Below are 22,090 nucleotides of genomic sequence, written 5' to 3' on the forward strand. Positions count from 1 at the left end.
ACTTCCGACCAGCGGGGTTTGCAGGCTCACCGTCGCAGCCTCCTTGGTTTGCCACAGGGATTTCACATCTGGATTTTTTTGTTTCTTTCTTTATCCTGTTGTCAGTATGTACGTTGCAGAACTCTTGTTTCCTTGTATCGTGTGAGGAGACGTTCTGCTTTAGGTTCCAGCTGGTGTGTTAACACAGGAAATGTGTGTTTAGAAGTGAGATATCCATCACCTTGCTTTCTAATTTAGTAAAACCCAGAGCTCATCTGCATGCCTTGAGGCATAGCACCAAGAAAGTATGAGTCTGGAATAAGGTCAGAAGAAATGCATGCCCAGGTACGTCTGAAACCATTGTTCCCATTCATCAGGATTTCGGTTCTGAAGTGATAGTTAGTTATTGGATTTATACCCCGCCTTTCTCTAAGATCCACCTTATTGTGACTCTTGTTGTTGGGCATCTTTTCTCAGTTGAAAACCTACAAGGCTTTCCTATCGCCACGATTAGGGTTCTTGATGTTATTGTGACTCGTTGTTGGGCATCTTTTCTTGACTAAAGACCTACAAGGCTTTCCTGTCACTGCGATTAGGGTTCCTGATGTTATTGTGTCTCTTGTGCGTCATCTTTTCTAGATTGAAGACCTACAAGGCTTTCCTATCACCACAAATAGGGTTCCTGATGTTATTGTGTCTCTTGTGGGTCATCTTTTCTAGATTGAAGACCTACAAGGCTTTCCTATCACCATGATTAGGGTTCCTGATGTTATTGTCACTCTTGTTGATCATCTTTTCTAGATTGAAGACTTACAAGGCTTTCCTATCACCACAAATAGGGTTCCTGATGTTATTGTGACTCTTGTTGGTCATCTTTTCTAGATTAAAGACCTACAAGGCTTTCCTATCACCATGATTAGGGTTCCTGATGTTATTGTCATTCTTGTTGATCATCTTTTCTAGATTAAAGACCTACAAGGCTTTCCTATCACCATGATTAGGGTTCCTGATGTTATTGTGACTCTTGTTGGTCATCTTTTCTAGATTAAAGACCTACAAGGCTTTCCTATCACCACAAATAGGGTTCCTGATGTTATTGTGACTCTTGTTGGTCATCTTTTCTAGATTAAAGACCTACAAGGCTTTCCTATCACCATGATTAGGGTTCCTGATGTTATTGTGACTCTTGTTGGTCATCTTTTCTAGATTAAAGACCTACAAGGCTTTCCTATCACCACAAATAGGGTTCCTGATGTTATTGTCACTCTTGTTGGTCATCTTTTCTAGATTAAAGACCTACAAGGCTTTCCTATCACCATGATTAGGGTTCCTGATGTTATTGTGACTCTTGTTGGTCACCTTTTCTAGATAGAAGACCTACAAGGCTTTCCTATCACCACAAATAGGGTTCCTGATGTTATTGTCACTCTTGTGGGTCATCTTTTCTAGATTGAAGACCTACAAGTTTTTCCTATCACCACGATTAGGGTTCCTGATGTTATTGTGTCTCTTGTTGGGCATCCTTTCTAGATTGAAGACCTACAAGACTTTCCTATTACCACAAATAGGGTTCTTGTGGGTCATCTTTTCTAGATTGAAGACCTACAAGGCTTTCCTATTACCAAAAATAGGGTTCTTGTGGGTCATCTTTTCTAGATTGAAGACTCACAAGGCTTTCTTATCACCACGATTAGGGTTTCTGATGTTATTGTGACTCTTGTTGGTCATCTCTTCTAGATTGAAGACCTACAAGGCTTTCCTGTCACCACAAATAGGGTTCTTGTGGGTCATCTTTTCTAGATTGAAGACTCACAAGGCTTTCCTATTGCCATGATTAGGGTTTCTGATGTTATTGTGACTTGTTGTTGGGCATCCTTTCTAGATTGAAGACCTACAAGGCTTTCCTATCACCACAAATAGGGTTCCTGATGTTATTGTAACTCTTGTTGGTCATATTTTCTAGACTGGAGACCTACAAGGCTTTCCTATCACCACAAATAGGGTTCCTGATGTTATTGTGACTCTTGTTGGTCATCTCTTCTAGATTGAAGACTTGCAAGTCAAACTCCAGCATGCGGAGGCAGACCGGGAACAGCTGCGGGCCGATCTGTTGCGCGAGAGGGAAGCCCGGGAACACTTGGAAAAAGTTGTGAAGGAACTTCAGGAGCAACTGTGGCCTAAACAGACCGACGAACAGGCGACAAAAGACATGGAAAACTAAGCCAGTGCTGAAGAGCACCGTGATATCGGCCTAATCTGGAGGCCACCGATTGACAAAATATGCACAGTTAGGGAGAGTGTGTGGGAGAGTCGCCGGGGTGATGCCGACAAACACGGACGCGGTTATGAATCGGAGAGCAAACGTTACCCTTTACAACAGAAGCACTGAATCCCACCTCTTTTTTCAGTCCGTATAGCACAACATCTTCCTGTGCCTGTAACATGAAGAGTGTTTCTAAACCTAAAGTACTTTTTTTTCGAGTCTGCAGCAAAAAAACAAACAAAAAAACATCAAAGCAAATTCTGTCTAGCAGCTAAACAAAATCAAAGGCAGCGAACCGGGGCTCGCTTTCCGAGAAAACCTTTTGGAACGGAAACAAATGCAAAAACAAAATACCATTTTTGTTACAAAGCTGTTGAACGACACACACAACTGAGTCATTCAAGTGTGGTATTATAGCCATCGACCAGTTTTTTTTTTAAGTGTGTGTGTGTATATATATATATATAAATATATATATATATATAAATAGATATAAATATATGGGGAGGGGGAAATACCGAATTTGTAAAGACAAGTTGTTACAGATGTTGGGTTCGTACTTCAAAGCTTGTCATAAAAAAAAGCCTAATTAATAGTAAGCCATGACCATTTTGAACCAGACGATTTGTATGAATCCTCAGATAATTTTTTACAAACTCTATAACAATTTTTTTTGGTGTGTTTTACCCATGGTTAGAAACGGGAAAAGACGGGATCTTGGTGTGTTTTGGTGGGATATCGGGGTGGGACTTTGTTTTAAAAGAACCAAGCCTTATCGAATTCAGTGTTTAGTAACCACGACGCAACTTTGGGAGAGGAAGAGGGAGGCGGGCAGAGAGGGAGGATGTGTTTTGAGGACTCGAGTCAACTTTAGAAGCACTTCGGTTCGAGGAATTCAACAGAAACGAAATCGAAAACGTGGCTGGACCATGACGTTCCCTGCGAGAGAGATCCGAAACGGCCTGGCAACCTTTGGAAAACCCTCTTTCCGTGTTCTCCGAGAACTTGTTTGCATTCTAACATCACCTCAGAAATTTCAGTATTTTATTGACTTCCCCCATTATCACGCGCGTGCGGATTTCCATATCCTCCGAAAGAGCGTATTACAGAAACAAAAAAAGACTGCTGCTGCTGTGAATAAGCCTACGTTTCTTATTCTCATTTGGTCATTGTGGGGTATGTACGTGTGCGTCTCTCTCTCTTTTTTTTCTCTCCAATGTGACAAATACTTTAATGTTGGGATTTACGCCGCCGATGTGTCTCCAACGACAGATTGTATAAATATGCAGTAAGTAACAAAAAACTCAGGGCAAAATCCTCACCCCGGTGGAAGTTTCGCTTCCTCGTGATTACTGGACCCCAACGCCTTTGGGAATGTGTTGTCGAAAGCTTTCATGGCCGGGATCACGGGGTTGTGGTGCATTTTCCGGGCAGTATAGCCATGTTCCAGAAGCATTCTCTCCTGACGTTTATATATATATATATAATATATATATAGACTAGCTTTGCCCGGCCATGCATTGCTGTGGTTTATGGGAATCCTTTGTTGGCCAGGTGGAATAGCAGTGAATAGCCTTGCAGCCTCAAAGCCTGGCCGTTTTCTGGAGTAGCTGGAGCTTTTTGTTGTATGAACGCAGAGGCATGGATGAGGGGTTGTGCCGCCAAGTTTAGTGTTTCTGGGATGTGTAGTTTTGTTGTTTTGTCCTAGGCCGAAACGTCACGACCCTTTTATATATATAGATGGGAAGGTTGGCTGGAATCCTGTGTCGCAGTTATGAATGCATCACAGAGTTAAGCGCCCGTGAGTGCTGTGTATTCGTAGTCCCTGCGTCAACCTGGAGACTATGGAAACAAGCATGTGGATAATGCTTCTGGTCTGTCTGGCCATGTTCCAGAAGCATTCTCTCCTGATGTTTCGCCCACATATATGGCAGGCATCCTCAGAGGTTGTGAGGTATATATATATATATATATATATATATATATATATATATATATATATATGGGAAGATTGGCTGGAATCCTATGTCGCAGATATGAATGCATCACAGAGTTAAGCGCCCGTGAGTGTTGTGTATTCGTAGTCTCTACGTCAACCTGGAGACTATGGAAACAAGCATGTGGATAATGCTTCTGGTCTGTCTGGCCATGTTCCAGAAGCATTCTCTCCAGTCGTTCGCCCACATCTATGGCAGGCATCCTCAGAGGTTGTGAGATATATATATATATATATATATGGGAAGGTTGGCTGGAATCCTATGTCGCAGTTATGAATGCATCACAGAGTTAAGCGCCCGTGAGTGTTTCGTATTCGTAGTCCCTATGTCAACCTGGAGACTATGGAAACTTCCCAATCCTCATTTACCCAGCAACACTTCCCTTGTGGGAAGCCAGTCCCATAGCTTTTTTTTTTGCCAGTGATAAGTGGTGCAAGTGACCCTATTCCTGCCTAAGGCAATGGGGATCACTCAGTGGCATCCAGAAGATTCCCGAGCAACAAGGAAACAGATTCCCATTGTGTTGTTGGAGGATTGAATGGCTGGAATAGCCGTGAGTTTTCCGGGCTGTATGACCATGTTCCGGAAGCATTCAGGCGAAACATCAGGCCATACAGTCCAGAAAATTCACAGCAACCTAGTGACTCTCATTGCTCTTTCTGGTAAATGGGAATCGGCGGGTGGGTTGCGCGGGAATTCATGGAACCGTAACTGTAGCGCTATGCACAAAGATCAAACGGGATTCTGTTGGGTATTTCTCTATTTCTCTAATAACTAAGCAAAGTGCAGCTTACACGTCCTAAAATTGCATTACAGATTTTTAAAAAGCTGGGTTGTTTTGAATTTTCCTGGCCACTTTCCAGAAGCAGACTCTCCTGACGTTTCGCCCACATCTATGGCAGGCATCCTCAGAGGTTGTGCGGTATATGTATATGGGAAGTTTGGCTGGAATCCTGTGTCGCAGTTATGAATGCATCACAGAGTTAAGCGCCCGTGAGTGTTGTGTATTCGTCAACCTGGAAACTCCTCAATCATTTACCCAGCAACAGTTGTGAGGTCTGTTGGAAACTAAACAAGGGAGGTTTATATATCCGTGGAAGGTCCAGGGTGGGAGAAAAACGTTGTTATTATCCAGTCCGATGAAGAGGAGGGGTGACAGAATCAGGTTGCGGAAAACGGGAAGGATGGGATAACGATACTAACGAAACTTGCATGATACGAAGTTTTCTCGAGTTTTGAGGTTTTGCCCTTGTTTTATTTGCAGTGAGTTGGATGCAGCTCTCCCTTCCTAAAGTGCAATGCAAAATATATATATATATATTGTGTTTATGCAGTTATTTTTTTAACGTGAGGGGTTTTTTTTAAATTGCTTCTTGTATTGTTTTTTTTTCTGCATTTATTAAAAAAGAACCATATGCATGGAATTGAAATCTTTGCCATACATATATTAATTAATGGGCATTATTACCGTCATATGTAAAGGTGCATTAAGATTTGTTTCGTTGTTTTGTTTGTTCATTCTTGGCCATACGAATTTCCAAGATTTTTTTTTTAACGCTTAAATTTGCAGTTCTTCCTTGGTGATTTTAGTCCTTAGTCCGGAGCTCTTTGTAGTGAGTCGAACCCGCCAACAAGAAGTCGCAAAGTGTTATGGCAAAGTGGTGGTGCGTGTTGTCGAAGGCTTTCATGGCCGGAAGCTGTGAGTTTTCCGGGCTGTATGGCCATGTTTCAGAAACATCAGGAACATGGCCATACAACCCCGAAAACTCACAGGAGATGGGTCACGGCAATGAGACTTCCTCTAGGCCAGAGGTTTCCAAACATTTCATGATTGTGTCATTTCGCGACACAGTGATTCAGTTTTATTAGGAAATTTGAGGTTATGAGTGTTGGGATTTTCTTGTGTTAGGGAAAATCCCCAAAAACATACCAGAAGTAATGCAAACTTTTGAAAAACCCCAACATCTTAGAAAAGCAGAGAAAACACACATTTTTGTGCCTCAAATGTTAGCCCTGTTTCTGGGTATATTTGACCTGCTGATTGAAAAAATGGCATCAGTTTCCCATATCTATCAGCTCTAGAATATTTATTTATTTTATTTTTCAAACTTATATGCCACCACTCCCCTAGGGCTCGGAGTGGCTTACAAGAACCGGCTAAAATCAACAATTTAAAAAACATCTTAAAAACATCTTTAAAAAATATGTGACATATACCACTTTATCTGCTCACCCATCGAAAATCATAATGACCATATCTAAGAAACTAGAGCGGATGCGATCTATCCAAAAAATTTTATCGTATCAGAAGCAAATTGAGAATATACAGCAAGTCACTTCCGGTGTGAGAGAATCGGTCATCTACAGAGATGTTGCCCAGGGGATGCCCAGATGTGTTAGCATCCTGTTGGGAGGTGTCTCTCAAGTTCTCGCAAGCTAGAGCTGACAGATGGGAGCTCACTCCGAGAACATAGTGTAAGTCGCTTCTGGTGTGAGAGAATTGGCCGTCTACAGAGACGTTACCCAGGGGATGCCTGGATGTGTTACCATACTGCTGGGAGGCTTCTCTTATGTCACCACAAGCTAGAGCTGACAGATGGGAGCTCACCCCAAGAACATATTGGTGTGAGAGAATTGGCTGTCTACAGAGACGTTGCCCAGGGGATGCCTAGATGTGTTACCATACTGCTGGGAGGCTTCTCTTCTGTCCCCACAAGCTAGAGCTGACAGATGGGAGCTCACCCCAAGAACATACTGGTGTGAGAGAATTGGCCCTCTACAGAGACGTTGCCCAGGGGACGCCCGGATGTGTTACCATCCTGCTGGGAGGCTTCTCTTGTGTCCCCACAAGCTAGAGCTGACAGATGGGAGCTCACCCCAAGAACATACTGGTGTGAGAGGATCAGCCATCTACAGAGACGTTGCCCAGGGGACACCCGGATGTGTTACCATGCTGCTGGGAGGTTTCTCTTATGTCCCCCACAAGCTAGAGCTGACAGATGGGAGCTCACCCCAAGAACATACTGGTGTGAGAGAATCGGCCGTCTACAGAGACGTTGCCCAGGGGATGCCTGGATGAGTTACCATCCTGCTGGGAGGCTTCTCTTATGTCCCCACAAGCTAGAGCTGACAGATGGGAGCTCACCCCGAGAACATACTGGTGTGAGAGAATCGGCTGTCTACAGAGATGTTGCCAAGGGGCGCCTGGATGTGTTACCATCCTATGGGATGCTTCTCTTATGTCCCCATGAGTCTAGAGCTGACAGATGGGAGCTCACCCCAAGAATGTACTGGTGTGAGAGAATTGGCCATCTACAGAGACCTTGCCCAGGGGACACCCGGATGTGTCACCATCCTGCTGGGAAGCTTCTCTTATGTTCCCGCAAGCTAGAGCTGACAGATGGGAGCTCACCCCAAGAACATACTGGTGTGAGAGAATTGGCCGTCTACAGAGACGTTGCCCAGGGGACGCCTGGATGTGTTACCACATGGGAGCTCACTCAGTCTCGCGGCTTCGAATTGCCGACCTTCGGATCTATCCAGTGCAGTTTTCTGAATCGGTGCCTCAAATAAACCCAGGAACAGGCCTGAGACGCAGAAAATGTTGTTGTTGTTGGGCTGTGTGATTGTCGTCTCTCTTGTTGTTCTTTTTTTTTTTTATGGTAACCTCTCGATTTTTCCACCCAACGGCCAGCCAGAACCCTCTTGGAGAGCTTTCCAAAGCAAATCATTAAGTAGGAACAGAAAACGTCAGGAAGGGAACAAAACACGTTTGACAGTTCTTGCGGATTCGCCACGCTTTTCCTTTTCGGCAGATGGACACAATCAAGCGATTTTTGTCGCTGCAAACCACGAGGCTCGTTGCTGGCCCCCTTCCCAGCCCCGCTGCGTATAAATAGCTCATCCGAACACGGCAAAATGGTTGCTTGTGCTCCAGATGGGTGGCAACGTTCTCCGCGAACGTTCGCCTTCGGATGAAAACACTATCGCGGTAATTTTCCTCCGGGATCAAGTTCCTCGGGGTCAAGCGTGAACGGGATCTTTCTCCCAATACATCCAAAGTCTGTGGCAACAACCAGCCTATAAAGGGAAATTGTATTATCCTCGCCTATAACGTCCTTGCTTTTGCCATTTTCGCTCGCAATTCTTCCCGTCGCTCAGTTCCATTTTTCTTTCAAAGGGGAGAAGAGGTATTTTACTACATAAGCTGTTGACTCTCCCTATACCACATACATACATGTATGCCTATATATGTATGTATGTATTTTCTCTAGATAATTCTATATTCAATTTAATTCACTTTTTTTTTTAAAAAAAGAAATATTCAAGTAAGACTTTTAACAAGGGGGGAAAGAATATCGACAGCAATAAGATATTCGTATATACGGAGCAGCTAATAATTATACATAATAATAATAATGATGATAACCTGCTTTTTTTTCAGACAAAACTAACCAATGTAAAAAAAATTATTTTGTAAATACTTTCTTCATTTTACAGTTGTATAATAAGTGTATATGGTGTTTACTTTTTTCGAAACCTTTTTCTTACTTAGTTGTCTTGTTTTATTAGTTGTGTTTTTTTTTGAAATGGAAAAAGGTTGCAATCTGTTCAACAGTCGAGAAAAAAACAATTGAGAAAAAAAACTGTCGAGAAAAAAAACAATTGAGAAAAAAAGTCGAGATTTTTTTTTTTTACTTTTTTTCCATCCAAATTCCAACGTCGTTTTAAGACTTTCTTCTCGTCGTTTTTCATCCGATTTGATTTTTTTTTTCCGGTCCTTCGTTGTAAGATATTTTATGATTCAAACGAAACGGACGCTTCCCCTCCCGCCCCCAAGCAATCTGTGCGTTTAGAAAAAAAGGACTTTTTTGAAGAAAAGAGGAAAAAAAATAACTCTCAGAAAATTACGTTTATAATCGAGGGAGTAAATGCTGCAAAATTTACAAACGTGTAAAAAAAACCCCAATTTCAGCACATCTTTTTTTTTTTTTTTTGGTTACTTCTCCCCCAGCTGCTGCTAACAATTTTATGACTTGCTCTCCTGTTTTAGAACTATTTTTATGTAGTTGAATATGCTTTCTTTGTTTATAAATGCCTGATTTACAAAAAAAATAAGAAAAAAGGAAAAAAAATAGCGTGGGGTATTTATCTATTTCGCTGTGTATCTTGATAGTCCTTTCCAAGCTCCTTTCCCCCCCCCCCCCCCAATTCCCTTTCCAACTCGGAAACAGATAATATTATAAAATAAAGGACTTTATCAGATTATGTATGAAAATAGCTATGCTTATATATACCACAGTGACTGAATGTACAGTGTATAGACGCAATATCTAAAAATAAAATTTGTTTGTCCAGGAAAAAAACAAGTTCACAGACATTATAGGTATGGTTTTTCCCCACTCCTGAAATGTAGACTTGTGCATTTGTATAGAATCGCTATCCGTTTCTGTTCGTTTTATTCGTATGCTCCCCGTTTTCGTTTTGAGCGCCTTTTCGAATGGGCGTTTTCGTTCCGCACCAAAAATACAAAAATTATGGGGAAGTTGGACATAGAGGCACATTGGGAAGGAGACTCTATGGGGAGGTTGAACATAGATGCACATTGGGAAGGAGACTGTGGGGTAGTTGGACATGGAAATACATCATCAAGGATATTATGGGAAGACTATGGGGAGGTTGAGCATGGAGGCACTTTGAGAAGGAGACTGTGGGGTAGTTGGACATGGAAGTACATTGGCAAGGATACTATGGGGAGGTTGGACATTGAGGCACATTGAGGCACGTTGGGAAGGAGACTGGAGTAGTTAGACATGGAAGTACATTGGCAAGGATACTATGGGGAGGTTGAACACAGGCACATTGGGAAGGAGACTATGGGGTAGTTGGACATGGAGGAACTTTGAAGCACATTGGGAAGGAGACTATGGGGTAGTTGGACATAGAAGTACATTGGCAAGGATACTATGGGGAGGTTGAACACAGGCACATTGGGAAGGAGACTATGGGGTAGTTGGACATGGAAGTACATTGGCAAGGATAGTATGGGGAGGCTGAACACAGGCACATTGGGAAGGAGACTATGGGGTAGTTGGACATGGAGGAACTTTGAAGCACATTGGGAAGGAGACTATGGGGTAGTTGGACATAGAAGTACATTGGCAAGGATACTATGGGGAGGTTGAACACAGGCACATTGGGAAGGAGACTATGGGGTAGTTGGACATGGAAGTACATTGGCAAGGATAGTATGGGGAGGCTGAACACAGGCACATTGGGAAGGAGACTATGGGGTAGTTGGACATGGAAGTACATTGGCAAGGATAGTATGGGGAGGCTGAACACAGGCACATTGGGAAGGAGACTATGGGGTAGTTGGACATGGAGGAACTTTGAAGCACATTGGGAAGGAGACTATGGGGTAGTTGGACATAGAAGTACATTGGCAAGGATAGTATGGGGAGGCTGAACACAGGCACATTGGGAAGGAGACTATGGGGTAGTTGGACATGGAGGAACTTTGAAGCACATTGGGAAGGAGACTATGGGGTAGTTGGACATAGAAGTACATTGGCAAGGATAGTATGGGGAGGCTGAACACAGGCACATTGGGAAGGAGACTATGGGGTAGTTGGACATGGAGGAACTTTGAAGCACATTGGGAAGGAGACTATGGGGTAGTTGGACATAGAAGTACATTGGCAAGGATAGTATGGGGAGGTTGAACACAGGCACATTGGGAAGGAGACTATGGGGAAGTTGGACATCGAGGCACATTGATGAACATTGGGGAGGAGACTATGGGGTAGTTGGACATGGAAGTACATTGGCAAGGATACTATGGGGAGGTTGAACACAGGCACATTGGGAAGGAGACTATGGGGAAGTTGGACATGGAGGAACTTTGAAGCACATTGGGAAGGAGACTATGGGGTAGTTGGACATAGAAGTACATTGGCAAGGATACTATGGGGAGGTTGAACACAGGCACATTGGGAAGGAGACTATGGGGAAGTTTGACATCGAGGCACATTGATGAACATTGGGGAGGAGACTATGGGGTAGTTGGACATGGAAGTACATTGGCAAGGATACTATGGGGAGGTTGGACATTGAGGCACATTGAGGCACGTTGGGAAGGAGACTGGAGTAGTTAGACATGGAAGTACATTGGCAAGGATACTATGGGGAGGTTGAACACAGGCACATTGGGAAGGAGACTATGGGGAGGTTGGACATAGAAGAACATTAGAAAGAAGACTATGGGTAGGTTGGACATATGGGTAGGTTGGTTCCAGTCAGATAACCTTTACAGTTGCCAGATGACATTTTGTATCAGGAATCACAATTTAAGAAGCAGTGCATTAAACAACTCATTTTTTCAGCAGTCTGTTACATTCTTAGCACTCTCGTTTTCTTCTCTTTTTTGTGGGTCAATAACCTTTTTGGACTTCTATTTACCAGGTTACCAGGTAGTCAAGGCAGAAGAGCAAAGCACACACATCGAACAACGCTAAACCGGCAAGACAGTCAATGTTTTCAGTTTCTACGTTGATGCTGTTTTTCTGTTTTTCACTTCTTATCCCCCCCCCCCCCCACCTCCATATGGTTGATAATAATCCATCATAACTGATGGGAGAAGAAGATGGAGGAGAAGAAGAAGAAGAAACATACCAAAAGCTGTCACTCTCGGGCTATTTTTAATTTACTGTCAGTGAAAGATCAGGAGGCGTTGTTGGGAAGAGGGAAATTACACAGAATAATACGGGAGAAATGTTGAAAAGCTTGTTGCTGGACGGCAGATCTGCATCCCGTGTCCCCGGATATCATTGCCGTTGAGGACTGCATTCATGTCGAAACATCAACTAACTTCAGTGCTAGCAAACTTGGGTTCAAAGCATGAACGTTGTAGTTTCCCTCTCTTCAGCATTTCAAGAAGGAGACGGACAAGATGGAAAAGTGTCCATAGAAGGACGAGAGAAATGATCCAAGGTTTGGAAACCAAGGAGCTGGAGATGTTGAGCTTGAATCAAATGAGAAGGTGACAGGAGAGCCATGTTTCAATATCTCCCATTGAGTAGGATCACACCCTACATTTCCTTTTTATGAAGTATAGGTGAAGCATTTTCTGGTAAAGTTGACCATAAAAGCCCACTGGAAAGGAGACTCCATGGGGAAGTTGGACATCGAGACACATTGGGAAGGAGACTATGAGTAGGTTGGATATAGAGGCGCGTTAGAAAGGAGACTATGAGTAGGTTGGACATAGAGGCACATTAGAAAGGAGACTATGAGTAGGTTAGACATAGAGGTGCATTGGGAAGGAGACTAAGTAGGTTGGATATAGAGGCACATTAGAAAGGAGACTACGAGTAGGTTGGACATAGAGGCACGTTAGAAAGGAGACTATGGGTAGGTTGGACATAGAGGTGCATTAGAAAGGAGACTATGAGTAGGTTGGATATAGAGGCACATTGGAAAGGAAACTATGGGTAGGTTGGATATAGAGGAACATTGGAAAGGAGACTACGAGTAGGTTGGACATAGAGGCACATTGGGAAGGAGACTACGAGTAGGTTGGACATAGAGGCACGTTAGAAAGGAGACTATGGGTACGTTGGACATAGAGGTGCATTAGAAAGGAGACTATGAGTAGGTTGGATATAGAGGCACATTGGAAAGGAAACTATGGGTAGGTTGGATATAGAGGAACATTGGAAAGGAGACTACGAGTAGGTTGGACATAGAGGCACATTGGGAAGGAGACTACGAGTAGGTTGGACTTAGAGGCGCACTAGAAAGGAGACTATGAGTAGGTTGGACATAGAGGCGCACTAGAAAGGAGACTATGAGTAGGTTGGACATAGAAGCGCATTAGAAAGGAGACTACGAGAAGGTTGGACATAGAGGCGCATTAGAAAGGAGACTATGAGTAGGTTGGATATAGACGCGCACTAGAAAGGAGACTGAGTAGGTTGGATATAGAGGCGCATTAGAAAGGAGACTGAGTAGGTTGGATATAGAGGCGCATTAGAAAGGAGACTGAGTAGGTTGGATATAGAGGAGCATTGGGAAGGAGACTGTGAGTAGGTTGGATATAGATGCGCATTAGAAAGGAGACTGAGTAGGTTGGACATAGAGGCGCATTATAAAGGAGACTATGAGTAGGTTGGACATAGAGGCGCATTATAAAGGAGACTATGAGTAGGTTGGACATAGAGGCACATTAGAAAGGAGACTATGAGTAGGTTGGACATAGAGGCACATTAGAAAGGAGACTATGAGTAGGTTGGACATAGAGGAACATTAAAAAGGAGACTGTGAGTAGGTTGGATATAGAGGCGCATTAGAAAGGAGTCTATGAGTAGGTTGGACATAGAGGCACGTTAGAAAGGAGACTACGAGTAGGTTGGACATAGAGGTGCATTAGAAAGGAGACTACGAGTAGGTTGGACATAGAGGTGCATTAGAAAGGAGACTACGAGTAGGTTGGACATAGAGGCACGTTAGAAAGGAGACTATGAGTAGGTTGGACATAGAGGCACATTGGGAAGGAGACAGGACAGCCATGTTTCAATATGTTCCATCACATCCTAAATTTGTAGAAAGCCAAACTGGAAGAGTACGGAAATCAGACGTAAAGTTTTGTCATTGAACAGCTACCTCCTCGTGCAGTTTCAGGCTTCAAATAACCTTTTGCGAACCAAAACGACAGTATAGTATTGTGATCGTTTGCACTCCTGTTTACCTGTTCCCTCCTTGAAATGATACACGGCTTCCCTGGCACTTCCAGAGAACCGAACATCTGTTTCGCCGACACCTTTACGACGCTCCGGCTCTTTCCGCAAATGTGCGAAGATTTAGGGAGAAATAAGGCTAAATCTTCCCCAGGTGCAAAGCAACACACGCAAGAAACCTTGCCAGGGAAGCTTTCCAGGATTGCCGACGATCGAGGAATTTGTCATTTCAGACAGTTTCGTTCCAATACAATATTTGTGGATTGTGCTTTCCTGGAAGAAGCGGGAAAAGCGGGTCGGACTGGATGTCCTTTGTGGGATTCTTCCGACTATGATTCTATGATATTTTGGGAAGTTACAATTTCACTAGTAATTCCACACTGTCCCAGATATATACACATACACGGTAGCTCCGGGGGGAAACAAACAAGCCCAAGTCCTTCCAAAGTCGCTCCTCTCTTCCTGCTGCGTTCAGGTCTTTTTTTGCATTTCGAAATCCGCAGCGAGCCAAGGATCAAGGAGAAAAGCAGGAGGAGGAGGAGGAGAGAGAAAGTGGGGCAGCCGCGGATTAACTGGGACATCCCTGCCAAAGCAGTCGGAGAGCGTGCCCTTCCCAGAAAAACACCGAAAACAGCTTCCCAAGCCCCGGGAAGGACACCTGATTTCCTCCAAGAAGCCACCAATTTAATGCTATCTCGGACGTCACAACCGTCTCGGGCGGAAAACGAGTTTGGCGTTGCCTGCCTCTTAAATCCCGAGTTTCCCAAACGGTGTGTTGCGACGAAAGAAACGGTAACACATTTGGAAATGTACGTGACTACCTTGTGAGTTAGGGACCCGGCGATGCCCGGATCATTTGGATCAGGAGTCCCCAAACTTTTTAAACAGGGGGCCGGTTCACGATCCTTCGGACCGTTGGAGGGCCAGACTATAGTTGGCCACCGAGAAATAATAATAATAATAATAATAATAATAATAATAATAATAATAATAAAAACCAGTACAAGAAAACCACACTACAAACTAGAGCTGACAGCTGGCACAACAAAACATTGCATGGAAAGTTCCTTGACAAAATTGAAGGAAAAGCTGATAAGGAGAAGACCTGGCTCTGGCTCACGAATGGGATCCTGAAGAAGGAGACAGAAGGCCTGATCCTTGCAGCCCAGGAGAAAGACATCAGGACAAAGGCAATTAATAATAATAATAATAATAATAATAATAATAATAATAATAATAATAGAAGACCTGGCTCTGGCTCACAAATGGGACCCTGAAGAAGGAGACAGAAGGCCTGATCCTTGCAGCCCAGGAGCAAGACATCAGGACAAAGGCAATTCAGGCCAAGATCGAAAAATCAGCTGATGACCCAAAATGCAGACTGTGCAAGGAAACCGACGAAACAATTGATCATATCCTCAGCTGCTGTAAGAAAATTGCACAGACAGACTACAAACAGAGGCACAACTATGTGGCCCAAATGATTCATTGGAACTTATGCCTCAAGTCCCACCTCCCAGCAGCAAAGAACTGGTGGGATCACAAACCTGCAAAAGTATTGGAAAATGAGCACGCAAAGATACTGTGGGACTTCCGAATCCAGACTGACAAAGTTCTGGAACACAACACACCAGACATCACAGTTGTGGAAAAGAACAAGGTTTGGATCATTGATGTCGCCATCCCAGATGACAGTCGTATTGACGAAAAACAAAAAGAAAAACTCAGGACCTCAAGATTGAACTTCAAAGACTCTGGCAGAAACCAGTGCAGGTGGTCCCGGTGGTGATGGGCACACTGGGTGCCGTGCCAAAAGATCTCAGCCGGCATTTGGAAACAATAGACATTGACAAAATCACGATCTGCCAACTGCAAAAGGCCACCCTGCTGGGATCTGCGCGCATCATCCGAAAATACATCACACAGTCCTAGACACTTGGGAAGTGTTCGACTTGTGGTTTTGCGAAACGATATCCAGCATATCTATCTTGTTTGCTGTGTCATAAAATATAACAACAACAACAACAACAACAAGGGTTTTAAGAGAAGAAGAGACCCCTTGGGTCATTTAGTCTAACCCCCTTCTGCCCTTGTGCCATGGGGGCCGGATAAATGCTTTCGATGGGCCGCATCCGGCCCCCGGGCCTTAGTTTGGGGAACCCTGATTTGGATGATAGGTATTATCAGTTTGGTGCGGGTGAACTACAATTCCCAGAATTCCTGGGTCAATACTCCCCAAACCCTGCCAGTATTTGACGTTGGCCATTTTGGTTCTGTGCACCAAGTTTGGTCCAGATACATCATCGTCTGGCTGCAATGCTCTCTGGATAAGAGTGAACTACAACTCCCATATTCCAAGGACAATCATCCCCAAATCCTGCCTGTAGTCACAGTTGGCCATGTTGGTTCTATGTGCCAAGTTTGGTCCAGATCTGTCGTCGGTTGGGTTTAGTGCTCTCTAGATTCAGGTGAACTACAACTCCCAGAGTCCCAGGGAAATCTTCCTGGAATCCTGAACTACAACTCCCAGAGTCCCAAGGAAACCTTCCTGAAATCTTGCCAGTATTCAGTTGGCCATGCTGAGTCCATACCAGGATGTAAAGTGGGTCATGGGGGGGGGGGGGGTCTGTATGCCAAGTTTGGTCCAGATCCGTCGTCAGTTGGGTTTAGTACTCTCTAGATTCAGGTGAACTACAACTCCCAGAATCCCAGGGAAATCTTCCTGAAACCCTGCCGGTATTCAGTTGGCCGTGTTGAGTCCATACCAGGGTGTAAAGTGGGTCATGGGGGGTCTGTGTGCCAAGTTTGGTCCAGATACGTCGTCAGTTGGGTTTAGTACTCTCTAGATGCAGGTGAACTACAACTCCCAGAATCCCAGGGAAATCTTCCTGAAATCCTGCCAGTATTCAGTTGGCCATGTTGAGTCCATACCAGGGTGTAAAGTGGGTCATGGGGGGTCTGTGTGCCAAGTTTGGTCCAGATCCGTCGTCAGTTGGGTTTAGTACTCTCTAGATTCAGGTGAACTACAACTCCCAGAATCCCAGGGAAATCTTCCTGAAACCCTGCCAGTATTCAGTTGGCCGTGTTGAGTCCATACCAGGGTGTAAAGTGGGTCATGGGGGGTCTGTGTGCCAAGTTTGGTCCAGATACGTCGTCAGTTGGGTTTAGTACTCTCTAGATTCAGGTGAACTACAACTCCCAGAATCCCAGGGAAATCTTCCTGAAACCCTGCCAGTATTCAGTTGGCCGTGTTGAGTCCATACCAGGATGTAAAGTGGGTCATGGGGGGTCTGTGTGCCAAGTTTGGTCCAGATCCGTCGTCGGTCGGGTTTAGTACTCTCTAGATTCAGGTGAACTACAACTCCCAGAATCCCAGGGAAATCTTCCTGAAACCCTGCCAGTATTCAGTTGGCTGTGTTGAGTCCATACCAGGGTGTAAAGTGGGTCATGGGGGGTCTGTGTGCCAAGTTTGGTCCAGATCCGTCGTCGGTCGGGTTTAGTACTCTCTAGATTCAGGTGAACTACAACTCCCAGAATCCCAGGGAAATCTTCCTGAAACCCTGCCAGTATTCAGTTGGCTGTGTTGAGTCCATACCAGGGTGTAAAGTGGGTCATGGGGGGTCTGTGTGCCAAGTTTGGTCCAGATCCGTCGTCGGTCGGGTTTAGTACTCTCTAGATTCAGGTGAACTACAACTCCCAGAATCCCAGGGAAATCTTCCTGAAATCCTGCCAGTATTCAGTTGGCCATGTTGAGTCCATACCAGGGTGTAAAGTGGGTCATGTGGGTTCTGTGTGCCCAGTTTGGTCCAGATCTGTTGTCGGTTGGGTTTCGCAGTGGCCTGTGGAAGTAAGTGTGAGCCACGCAGAAACATATATGTAGTATATATTGCGGTCAATACTGAAAATGGAACCATCTGGGTCCCTGTCTACACTGGTTTCGTAATAATTCGTCTCTTTCGGGAAACTATGGAAACCGTGCTTCTGTGATCTTGAACTCGCCAGTCTCACATTCCCAGGATTCTTTGGGAGAAAGCGTGAGCTTGAACAGAAGGACGAGAATAGCCCTGGATGGAGGAAATGCGTTTTTTTTCCCAAAGCCGAGGAGCGAGAGATTGGTTGCCGGTGTTGCTACCGTCTTGAAAGCTTCTCCGATTCATTCCCCTCGGTCCCGCCGGCCTTTGATTTCCTTGATGTGAAATATTTTTAGGCATGCTTTTCGGTCAAGGGCTCTTCAAGATGGGTTCGTAAAAACGACGTTTTGAAACAGAAAGCGTCAAGTATGATTCATAATCAACTTTTCACCCGCCTTCTTCTCGTTTGTTTTCGTGCTTGGATGTGCTCTCGGCGGGTCTTTCGGGCAAAACGGCACTTCCTTGAACGTGTCCTTTCTGACATTGGATCAAAGCCTTTCCATGTCTCGAGAGGAATCGATACTAGTACAGTATTGAGCTTCTCCATCTTCTCTTATGCCAACGAGATGTCTAGCACTCCCGTTACGTCATGGTACAAAAGGGCCATACAACGAATGGAACACCCATGGGCTGGGCTGTGGCGCAACCGGTTAGTAGCCAGCTGCAATAAATCACTACTGTCCGAGAGGTCATGAGATCGGGTTAAGCCCCCGACCATTAATAGCCTAGCTCGCCATTGAGCTAAGCAGCCCGAAAGACAGTTGCGTCTGTCAAGTAGGAAATTTAGGTACTGCTTTATGCGGCGAGGCAAATTTAATAATAATAATAATAATTATTTTATTTTTATACCCCACCCCATCTCCCCGAAGGGACTCGGGGCAGCTTACATGGGGCCAAGCCCAGTCCACAACAATAAAACAAAGCAAAAAACAGATCAAATAACAATAAAAATCACATTCAAGGACAAAAGATAAAATCTTGGATAAAATCTAGAAAAACCTGGGCCAAAGTGCTAGTTTGTCAAAATCATCAGGGAGGGGAAGATTATCCAAATTATCATCGCCTTTACGATGCCATGAATCCTTCAGAATGAGGAAGTACTACCATCAAGGGCTCGGGTGTCACAGTGGATGATGAAGCGGCAGCTCCCCCTGTGGCCGGAATCGAGCATACCCTCGCAAAGCTGGAAGCTGGAAAAATGTTACATTGCCTCTGTGTCTGTCTAATATTGTGTCGTATGTCTAATGGCATTGAATCTTTGCCATATATGTGTGCGTTATGAGAAGGGCAGAATATAAATATTGTAAATAAATAAATCTGTGTTGACTATGAGCAATGACCGCATTCCTTTCCAAGTGTTTGCAGACCACTTCCTTATGATCTTTTCCAGAATCTTGCCTGGTATCGACGTGAGGCTGACCGGACGGTAATTGTTTGGGTCGTCCTTTTTTTCCCTTCTTGAAGATCGGGACCATATTTACCTTCCTCCAATCTGCTGGGACTTGTCCCGTTCTCCAAAAACTCTCCAAGATGATGGTTCCGAAATGACTTCAGCTACTTCCTTCAATACTCTTGGATGGGGCTGATCTGGCCCCGGGGACTTGAATTCGTTGAGAGCGGCCTGGTATTCCTGGACTTCCCGGTGTTTCCCTTTTTGGGGTTGAATTTTCCCTACTCCTTCGTCTACTCTGTGTTGCTGAGGTTGAGGATGGCTTTCTTTGTGTGAGAAGACCGAGGCAAAGAAGGCATTGAGTAGTTCTGTCTTTTCTCTATCCACTAGTTTTGTCAATACTCTTGGATGTCATTGATTTGGTCCTGGGGACTTGAATTCATTGAGAGCGGCCCGGTATTCCTGGACTTTCCGATGTTTCCCTATTTGGGGTTGGATTTTCCCTACTCCTTCGTCCACTCTCTGAGGACAACTCTCTTTGTGTGAGAAGACCGAGGCAAAGAAGGCATTGAGTAGTTCTGCCTTTTCCCTGTAGCAGAAGTATAGCAGAGATACACCTAAACATTAGGAAGAACTCCCCAATGGTTAGAGGTGTTCAGCAATGAATAGGCTTCTGCTTCAGAGTTCGTTGGAATCTCCTTCTCATGAGTTTTTGCAAATGAAGCTTGCTTATTATTATGGCGAAATGGCACTGTATATCCTCTTGTTTTCGGAAGGAATACTTATTTCTCTTTCGAGGGCGAACTAGGAAAGCTTTCCAGCTCTCAAACAAGGGACAGATAATATAATAAGGTATGGATGCAAGCCCCGAGTAGGACAGGAGTAAGGGGCACCCGGCAACTTATGCGGGAGGTAAGTCCAGGATTCTGCTGCCGAGGAATACACAGCCGGCTTCCTCGAAATGACCTCCGGCTGGGAATAGCAGGCTGTGAGTGATCGAAAAACGGAGCCTGCCAGAACCGTCCTCCTCCCTGGGCCCCGGCTCACGTCGTCTTCCCCTTCCTTGAGTTCTTTTTCTAAAGGAAAGTAGGTCAAGGCTTTGAACTGCAAAGGCTTGGGGCTGCATATTTGTTTCCACCGCTGCCACGGCGTTGCGCAATTTCGCCCACCAGGCCCTGCTGCGGATCCGCAACGCACACACCTTGAAGTTGGAAAAAGAGGAAAGCCTCTTTGAAGAAAAAGAGATTTCGGGATCCCTTGAAACCGCAGTCGACGCTTCGCCCATCTCTGTGTCTGACGGTTCTTGAAAAGGGATGGAAAGACATTCTTTTCCGAGTGCACACGAGAGCATGAGTTGTGTAGGTCACTGTTCTTACTGTCGTGCCCAAACCAGGCCTGTATGCACAGTTGGCCATGTTAGTTGGGTTCAGATCTGATGTCAGCTGGGTTCAGTGCTCTCTAGATAAGGGTGAACTACAACTCCCAAAATCAAGGTCCGTTCCCACAAACCCCTGCAGTATGTTCGGTTGGTCATGGTGCTTCTCTGTGCCAAGTTTGGTCCCGGTCCATTGTTGGGCAAGTTTGCTCTGGATGCATCATGGGTAGGGTTCAGTGTGCTCTCTGGCTGTAGGGTGAACTACAACTCCCACTAGGGTGAGTCAGTCCTCTCAAAGCCCTCCAGTAGGTTGAGTTAATCATGGGGGTTCTGTGTGCCATGTTTGGTCCAGGACCGTCATTGGTGGAGGTCACCGTTTCTCTGGATGCAGGTGAACTATAACTCCCATAAATCAAATTTCCACAAACTTCTCCAGTATATTCTGTTGGTCCCAGTCTGTCATTCGTGGGAGTCGCAGTGGTCTGTGGGAGCTGAATCAGGCAAAATCCCATCATCTGTGGTCCGTCCTTCCTCAAACTTCACCAGGATGTGAGGTGGGTCGTGGGGGTCCTGTGTGCTATACCTTGCTATATACACCAAACTGCACACAGGTTGAAGACTTTTCAGTTTATTAGAAAGCAGATGATAAAAAAAGTTCTTAAAAAGCAAAAGTAAATTTCCAAAAGTTGGTGACAAAACAAAGCCTTAAAGAATAAATCAGGAGCTCACAAGGAATAAACAAAGTCCAATTAAAACATGACAAAGTCCCGGGAACATGAACACATAGGCTGCAAGATAATCCAGGAAAACGAGAGCTTGCTTCTTGGTTGAACGAAAGTTGCTTTGACAAAGGTTTGTCTCCAAACACATTGCTTTAATACCCTTTGCAAAACATGAAAGCATTTCTCTGGCCTCTAACCTTCCTCTTGTTTGCGATTCTCACACTCCTCCGAACTCTGAATTCCAAACGGTCAGGTCGATCCAAAGATTCCGTTTCATCAAGGTCAACCTGCTCGTTATTTTGCTGAGCCTCGTTATCAGACTGAGAACTGTCCTCCTTTTCTAAGTCAATTTGCACCTGGCTAGTTTCAGTATCAACAACATCATTCCTTGCTGTGGGAAAATGAACTTGCACTCTCTGTTCCACATCTTCCAAAGAAAGGAGATTCTGAACCTGATCCTGAACCTGAATCCCATTATCCTCATCAGAGTCAATAATAATAATCTATATATATAAAAGAGTGATGGAATCACGGCACCAGACAAAACAACAAAACTACAGGCCCCCCAACCTCGAAATTTGACAACACAACCCATCATCCACGCCTCTAGGTTGATACAACAAAAAGAAAAGAAAAATAAAGTCCTAATTAGAGGGAGAGGAATAATTGCTTTTATCCAATTGCTGCCAGTTAGAAGGCTAAGCTCCTCCAACTTA

The 22,090-nt window shown here is 44.6% G+C and overlaps 2 protein-coding genes across 5 annotated transcripts in view; one reads left to right on the forward strand and one right to left on the reverse strand.

Annotated features, from left to right (window-relative positions):
• ski (SKI proto-oncogene) overlaps nucleotides 1-9,608 on the forward strand; it is a 165,235-nt gene extending 155,627 nt beyond the window's left edge. For both annotated transcript variants that reach the window (XM_062965805.1, XM_062965806.1), the window contains exon 8: nucleotides 2,024-9,608. In XM_062965805.1, coding sequence (XP_062821875.1) covers nucleotides 2,024-2,200 — 177 coding nt within the window. In that variant the 3' untranslated portion in view covers nucleotides 2,201-9,608. The remainder of the gene's footprint in view (nucleotides 1-2,023) is intronic.
• LOC134294500 (uncharacterized) overlaps nucleotides 1-22,090 on the reverse strand; it is an 83,683-nt gene that overhangs the window by 49,795 nt on the left and 11,798 nt on the right. The window contains exon 2 of one of the 3 annotated variants that reach the window (XM_062965808.1): nucleotides 6,310-12,262. The exons of the other annotated variants lie outside the window; for them this stretch is intronic. The gene's annotated coding sequence lies outside the window, so the exon portion shown is untranslated. Of the gene's footprint in view, nucleotides 1-6,309; nucleotides 12,263-22,090 lie in introns of those variants that run through there. 3 annotated transcript variants of the gene reach the window in all.

Source organism: Anolis carolinensis, unplaced genomic scaffold (assembly GCF_035594765.1).
Source record: "Anolis carolinensis isolate JA03-04 unplaced genomic scaffold, rAnoCar3.1.pri scaffold_15, whole genome shotgun sequence".
Classification (NCBI taxonomy): Eukaryota; Metazoa; Chordata; class Lepidosauria; order Squamata; family Dactyloidae; genus Anolis; species Anolis carolinensis.